Genomic DNA, 8,361 nt, shown 5'->3' on the forward strand with positions numbered 1-8,361 from the left:
AACTGTTGGCTGGCGTGGAATGAAGGGCTTACGCGTTGTAACCAGGCCACATTAATTAAAGGCATTAAAGATCGCTAGGTGACTTGACCCAAATGTGGTACCTAGCTGATTATTATTATTATTAATATTAATGTTAATATTATTAACATAAGAAGTGAGTGCCCTATTTATCCACTGCACTTACTATTATTTTAATTTTAATTATCTGACCGAACTTTTTTTCCTTACTGACACACTCGACCGGTTCCGACTTGGGCTTGCAAACGAACTCTATAGTTTATTCCGCCTTGGGCATATTGTAGACACTAGGGGGCTCCGTGCTGATTTTAACCTTGATTGAGCAATAATTCTGAAAATAATTTCGGTGTTACTTATGATAATATACGATGATTATCAATGATAAGCTATGTTATGGCTTAAGTATCATCTGTTGAAATATTTAGCTTTAGAATCTAAAGATATGTTTTGAGGCCTTGTCGAAGTTAGAGTTGTTATTCCTCTACTATAATTTCTATGATTATTTGCGCAGTCTAAACACTGACGTTTTTAGCGCCATCTAATAAAGGCATTTACCAAAACAAAACAATTCTGTCAGTTTCAGTCGGGGCCTAAACGTTTGTTAGAGAAGTTCGTACTTTTTCGGAGTAGTTTTAAAAATAGTATTTAAGTTTTGTTTTTCACCCATGGCTTTTTATTGGCTTAGAGATTAGACATTACGAATACGAAAAAGAGGTCACGTATGTATTATTTAAGCTAATCTCTTTGTATAGTAATTATGAATCCTTTTTAATTTGTTCATTAGTAACCCAGGATTAAGATTAGACCCAAAAAAATGCTCGCAAATGATTAATTAAAATTATCAATAATAAGTAATTAGTAGTTAAATACGTTTTAGAAGTTCTCAAGATATTGATTTCGGTAAAGACGGGGACGAGAGTAGCAAAATTGATTGACACCAAAGATAATACACAACTCCGTAGCCTAGAGCCCTAGATTCTAAATTACTGCCTCATGCCTGTGTGAACCGACATTAAGGCTGGTTGCAAAAGTATGCTTGGCGAAGATTCGACCACAAAGTTATATTGGCAAATCCTAGACAAACATACTTTTGCAACAGGCTCTAAGCTCTTAGAATTTCAATCTAGGGTATGAAGTTCTATATTATCTTTGATTTAACAGACCTAAAATTGCATCCCGTGCATTTCCATCCCGAAAGTTCCCTTTTGCATTCGCGGGAAATGGAAACATCAATTCTCATGCAGCACTCTAATCGCGAAGTTAGGGAAGTAATAGGCCTACTGTGCATTTAAGTCGCTGATAAGTGTTAAGTGTTCTAGGCGAAAAACTATTTAAGATTTTATTATAGCCAAAATGAAGTATCCATTACCAGAAGTCTGCCTCGAATAAATGGCGCCATAAATGTCTTTGTTTTCTGCGCATCCCGACGTTTTCGAGAGCGCGTGTTAAGAAATATGAAAAAAATATATTAGCCAGCTTTACAATCGTAACTTTAGGTAAAACCGTAAAATCCAACTTAGTTAATTTAGGCTTTAAAATGAATTTCCCCGGCAATGACTGCTAGCGCTCCTATTTAACCCTCGGCTCCGCCATTTTGTTCAGCACGATAAAAATTTACAGCGCTGCCAGATTTTTGTACAAAAAAGGAGAAAGGCATTAACATTATTAATTTAGGCGACTCAATTCATATAGGCCTACCAGTCTCTGTAATTCGCCACCGAAACGATTCTAGGTGGCGTAACGGCGCTAACTTCTCCGAAATTGCAACCAGGGTTGGACATAAGGATATTTTTTTAGCCTGACTAGTGAGCTTCCTATCTTAATTTATTTTAGTAGTCACGGACTAGTCCCGGGGTATAAAAACAATAAGGACAGCCAATATTTTATTATTATTATCACGTCAGTTACTTGACTTTGGCTGATCACAATTTTTTAACGGCATATAGTCTTTAAAATATAAAATATAATATAATATTATAAAATGACGCATTAATTTGAGATTATGAATCAGAACTCGCATGTCATATATATTTTTTTAGGTAAATGTTTCGATTAATTTTAGTAGTCAAATGCCGTGACTAGTGCCTTATGTCCAACCCTGGTTGCGGCTATGATCTAGCATCTGCTAGAGACAAATTAATAAGTCATAAGAACGTTTTTTCTTAAATAATCTTATCAAAATATAAGCAAACGATGTAAAAATTATATTAAAATGCAACTATCATTATTTAAAAAATCGAATTTACGAATAACGATGAGGAAAAACTAATAGCGTCTGCTTTAGCCGATACCGATCTAGCTTTTAATGGCGAACCAAAGGGGGCGTAGCGATAGTTTTCAGTCGTGAATAGAATTTGCATGGTCCAAGTCTAGACACGCCATGCTATTTAATTATAGAGTGTATTCCTGAGTTGTTCTAAGTATCACGGTACTTTAACTATAAAAACACCTTTTTCAGTATAATTTTAATACCAAAATATTTTAATAGATGGCGCTCAAGTTTATTTTGGCAGAAAATTTTCACTTTTAAATTGAAATAGGTAACTACCATATTGAGTGACTTTGAGTCTCAAAATTTAAATTTCGTAAATTATTGTAAATAATTGAAATAGGAAAACTTTCCAAATCTTGAAATGTACTAAAACTGCCTTTAACAACACCGAAAATCTAAGATTTCACAAAAGAAAATGACCGCAAATGATTATTATAATTAATATAAAAATGGGTACCCTAGATTGGAATTCTGAGAGCTTTCTGGTTGACGGTTTTGTAACGAAGCGTTTACCCACTTCGAGCATCTGACCTCCGAAAAATCGACCCCCATCGGTCGCTGCCATAGTCCTATAACGGCCAACCTTGACGACGTGCTGTTGGCCGTAGTCTTATCTATGTACATTTTGTGCATTGAGTAAATTCAGGTTAATTTGGGAAAATGCGTGTAAATTTGGGAAAAATAAGCAAATTGGGTAAACACATGTGAATTTGGGTTATATTATTTAAAATGGGTAAAAATGAGTGAATGTATGTACATTTCGGTAAATACTAGTAAAATGTGTAAATTAGGTAAATGCAAGTAAAATGACCAAATCTTGGTTATGAAAGGGCAATGCCATTATATTGGCTAAATTTGGCTAAACTTTACAATTCTTTTTAATGTAATTTATATTTTTTACTATTTTAATCTGCGATTTCTCCATGCTAATTTCGATATAGGGAAAAGTAGATTTTAAGTATTCAAAAACATTTTCGGTGGCCATGGCAATACTAAAGCCCGTCGAAAATTTTCCTTTTGGGAAATTTCAATAACATAAAGGTTTACTTATCCCCCGAATTTAAACAAAATCAGTGAAAATCACCTCTGGCAGGGTTCGTAGACGATCCAAAAGGTCAGGGAAAAGTCAGGGAATTTGAAAATGTTTCCAAAAGGTCAGGGAATTTGAAAATGATTCCAAAAGGTCAGGGAAAAGTCAGGGAAATCTAAAAGGTTTCCAAAAGGTCTGGGAAAAGTCAGGGAATTTTAAAAGGTTTCCAAATGGTCTGGGAAAAGTCAAGGAATTTGAAATTGTCCCAAAAAGCAAGGAAATTTTAAAATGACCCCAAAATAATCAGGCAAATAAATTTTTGAATGAATATCTTTTTTAAGATTTTTACCTCAAACCATTCATTTATTCTACAAAAATGGTCAGAGAAAATTTGGCAATTTGGTCAGGGAAAACCTGGAAATGTCAGGGAATTTAATTCCGGAAATGTATTTATTTATTTTAATTTATCCTTTTAGTGAATTTTGCGTTGAAAGTACTTATTGTAAACATGGAGGACGACACTGAAGCCAAACCACCCAAAGAGAACCTGAAACGAAAACGTCAAGAGAATGGGTCGATGTCCGACCTACTGGAGGCAGCTGTGTGCGAAAACAATTTGGGTGTGGTGCAATTCCTTCTTAAACACGGCGCCGACACCAACACACCCAGCACTAACGACATCCTTCCACTGGTCAAGGCGTCCGCCTGCGGTTGTAAGGACATAGTCAAGACACTAATCAAACACGGCGCTTGCGTCAACAAGGCGTCGGTTGGAAATACCCCGCTGTTGATGGCGTCCAAGAAAGGACATAACAACGTAGTCAAGTTATTGTTGTCGGAAGGAGCCAATGTCAACGTGCCCAATAATAAGCAACTGACACCACTCATGGTAGCCCTGAACAAAGGTCACGAAGCCGTGGCGAGGACTCTGTTAGAGAGCGACGCTGACGTGAACGTCATGGACAAGACCAAACACACGCCCTTACTGTTAGCGTCCAAGAATGGCTACCAAAGCGTCGTGGAGACCTTGTTGGAAAAAGGCGCCGATGTGAACGCCCTCGCCGAGAACCGTCACGGGGCTTTGTATTTGGCCACCGGCAAAGGACATATCAATGTGGTAGAGTTACTTTTGGCTTACGGAGCCGCTGTCGATGTTCGCACTAAGGTTGGGTTCAGTTCGCTCGTCAGCGCCGTTAAGAATGGCTACAAGGACATCGTGGCGCTGCTGATTGAATACGGGGCGGACGTCAATCAGGTTACGTTCAAAGGTTTGACGCCGCTCTCGGTTGCAATTAATCAAAGTCAATCCGTGGTCGAAATCTTGCTGAAGAACGGAGCTAATCCGAACATACCTGACGATGACGGGGATACTCCCCTGGTAATTGGTGAGTTGGCTACTTGGCTTTGGTTACCATTAGGCCTAGAAAGTCCAGTTCCTTGGTTCTATGAGTATCCGGAACCGGGAAACGGTTCTTAAAACCGTTACTTAACAAAATTGCATTGGCAATAATATTTATAAATATGACGCTTTTAATAATAATAATAATCAGCTAGGCTTATACCCAAGGCATCACCTTAGGTCTAAATCATCAAGCGACTTTTGAAGCCATTAATTCAGGTGGCCGGGTTACAATGCGTAGGAGGGTGGTGGCAAGCCCTGCATGTCACGCGACCCAACAGCTCCCTACACTAACTATTAATTAATTAATGTTCAGACTTAGATTTACGGTTCTACGAATTGTCAGACTTGGTTTTATGAATGTTCAGACTTCGTTCTAAGTTTCTATGACTGTTCATTGTCGGTTCTTCGGTTTTAAATTATATATAGTGCAATAATACCGGTATTCCTGGTTCTGAGAAAGCGTTACGGGACTCACTAACTGACTCTTTGAACTGCTAACTACGAACTGTACTACTCACCATATATCGCTATTTTTCAATGTCTTCTTTACCCTTTAGCCACCTATATAGGTGACCAGGAATCTGTCAAGATTCTACTCGAACACGGAGCAAACGTCAATTTATGCATGGCAAATCACACCATGGATACAGCTCTGCACGTCGCCGCTCGTCTGGGCCACAAGGACATCGTGACCGTGCTAATCGGAAAAGGCGCCGACGTCAACTCGATCAACGTCAACAGCGAAACCCCGCTGTACTTAGCCAGCAAACAAGGCCATAAAGATGTTGTGGAACTCCTAATTGGAGAAAGAGCGCTGGTTAACCAGCCATTAGGTCCTCATCCTCTGCACATATCCTCCCAGTTGGGACTAGCATCCGTCGTGTCTCTGTTGTTAGCAGCTGGAGCCGATGCGAACGCCACAGACGATCGTAGTTGCGCGGCGTTGCACCTGGCCTCGCGGTATGGCCATAAGGATGTGGCGCTTCTGTTGCTGAGACACGGAGCCGATAAGACCAAGATTGGGTTGATGGAGTGTACGCCCGAGATGGCAGCCATCAATTATCGTCATTATGGTATCGCCAGCTTGATTGGCCGTTACGGCGACGAATCGGAATGTAACGATGCTGATTGGGAAGAGATGACCTTGAGCGGAGACACGACCGCGTCACTTCCAAGCGCCGAGGAAGATTCTGGTCATGGGACCGTCGCCATCCAAGTATCGAAAAGCAATATCTCAAGCGTGACGTCGTCCAATTGCGATGACTCACGTACTGGTGGTCAAGTTACTAGCTCAAGCGGAAACCCTCATCCTACAAAGGAATCACAGACGGAAACGATATATCCCAGTGGAGTGGATTTCTCGTGTCAAGTCGTTATGAATGATTACAATTATGCTGAAAGCAATATTTAAATCTATCAGGTTAATATACTTAACTTTCAACTATACTAAAAGCAAATTTTTACTGAAGAGTTGTACTACCTGATAAAATAAAATAGTTTAAATAATTTTGTTATTATATTTTTTTCCACATTACTTTCCAGAAGTGGCGTCGGTAAACCGTTATATAGTCAATAACTGTCTCCATACAATGCTTATCAAAGTCAAATATAGAGTTTGTGTTACCGAGACTAGCCACGCAACACATTGCTTCTTTTGGGGACAAAATTCGGGAGGATTTTAAAGAAAATATTTTGCTCAAAATTTAAGGTAACCTAGAACAAATTGCGAGATAATATTTATCTTTAATGTTTGAATGCTCGCTAACATGGCGAAGTGTCCTTACAGGGTTTGCCACTCATCACGAAAATCGGAGAGTTATAAAATGGACCTAAAAAGTCAGGGAATTTGAAAATAATTTCCAAATATTTTAGAAAAGTCAAGGAATTTGAAAATTTTCCCAAAAAGTAAAGTAATTTTAAAATGCCCCCAAAAAATAAGGCAAATAAATTTTTTAATAAAATATTTTTTAAGATTTTTACCTCAAACCATTAATTTATTCTACAAAAATGGTCAGGGAAAATTTGGCAATTTGGGTAGGGAAAACATGGAAATGTCATAGAATTTAATTCCGGAAATTTTGTACGAACCCTGTTATCTCTGTTTGAGAATCCTGTTTTAAATTAGATTCCTCCCTGTTATAAAAGATACTTTTGTAAAAGAAGCCAATAAATATTCATTCATTCATTCATCGATCTATCGGAATTTCTCTATTCGTGGAGTTAATTATATAATCGGCAAAAAACAACACTTGATAAAAATGTATGATTAAAAGTGAGAATCCAACCCACACACGCTTCTCAACAGAACAAAAATAAAGAGACTATTTTGTAGGTTGAGAGGTTTTCTTTGGGTTTTATTTTTAGTGTGGAAATTGCGTCCCTTACTTGGCGGAGTGTTTCGTAGAGGGTAAGTGTTTTTGCGTGGAACAGACGCCAGGAATGAAGTGAAGATTAGGATGTACGATCTAGCCAAGAAAGCGCCAAAAGAAGCAAAAGTGGGGAAGGAACCGGGCCTTGGATTAAAAGACAAAGGAAACTTACCCCGCCCTCGCACTTCCGTTCAAATTGCTTTCCAGAGTTTCCGCACATATGTGACATTTCAAGCATCCCGAAATCCAAGGGGATCTTCCCCTAAGTAACTTCAATGATTTAAAAATATCTTAGAATTTTGATAACTTTTTTGCGACTTATTTTCCTGTGATTTTTCACAATAGAGCGTTCTATAAAATCGGTGTGGTGTGCTTTCCCCCTTTTGAGTTGAAGGTTTGGCCGGTTCTTCGTGTTAGAGAAAAATATTTATCTGGCAAACCCGTAAGAAATTGAGAGCAGTCAATTTTTAGGAGTAGCGTAGTTGCTAGCCTAGGCTTAACTAATTTCCGGCTTTTTGCACCGTTTTTCTTATTTTAAATGATTTTTGTAATAAATGTATGATGGCAAATAAACAAAATACTAGTTTCAAATCCACGGGTTTAAAAAGAAACATAGATCATGAAAATATTCTTAACCCCAAACATACTTCAACACCTAGGGTCCCTCCTACAACTCCTAAAAGGTACGTCTCTAAAATATTTATATAAAGACAGGACACAAGCCGAATTCTCTTAAACCAAAGAATAACAAATGTTGTTAGTCCTGCTGAACTAGCTCTATAGTCTGTATGAAAAGTTTGGCCGGTTTTATAGAACGCTGGGTCAATCTGTGTCAAACCAAATTTAAAGCAAGTGTCGGCTTGACGTCAAGTAGCTCTTTTTTTCAACAGATGTCGCTATCGTCGTAATAAAAACAAGACAGTACAGCTACAATTTGACCCAATAGGAGGGTACTTATAGGTACCCCTATCGTCGATTGGATCGTTTTGTAAATTGGTCAATAACATAAATTACAGTAATTTTAAACAATATTTTTTACGTGGGATATATAATTTAGGTTTAACTCCACTAAATAGAGTAAAAATTGTCTAATTATAATAATCTACAATGGTTCTTTGACGACGTTATTGTTTCGCTATTTTGAATTTTAGCTTCCTTCGCCATTAATAGATGGTACACGCTCTCCACTAAAGTCGCTTTTTTTCGAAGAATCGGATAGATTCATGGCCATCTCTAATTACAGGGGCCTTTTCACAATACAGGTGGCAAT

The 8,361-nt window shown here is 38.0% G+C and overlaps 1 protein-coding gene across 1 annotated transcript; it reads left to right on the forward strand.

The window, feature by feature from the left end:
- The first annotated feature begins 612 nt into the window (after positions 1-612).
- Positions 613-6,201, forward strand: LOC149961973 (uncharacterized). The gene is made up of 3 exons (XM_090177732.1): positions 613-737; positions 3,797-4,705; positions 5,280-6,201. Exons 2-3 carry the CDS (start codon positions 3,829-3,831, stop codon positions 6,131-6,133), a joined length of 1,731 nt encoding a protein of 576 aa, XP_090033858.1. The 5' UTR covers positions 613-737; positions 3,797-3,828; the 3' UTR covers positions 6,134-6,201.
- The last annotated feature ends 2,160 nt before the right edge of the window (positions 6,202-8,361 follow it).

The sequence above is a fragment of the Leiobunum rupestre genome, chromosome 1 (genome assembly GCF_980474605.1).
Source record: "Leiobunum rupestre chromosome 1, qqLeiRupe1.1.hap1, whole genome shotgun sequence".
NCBI classification, from domain to species: Eukaryota; Metazoa; Arthropoda; class Arachnida; order Opiliones; family Sclerosomatidae; genus Leiobunum; species Leiobunum rupestre.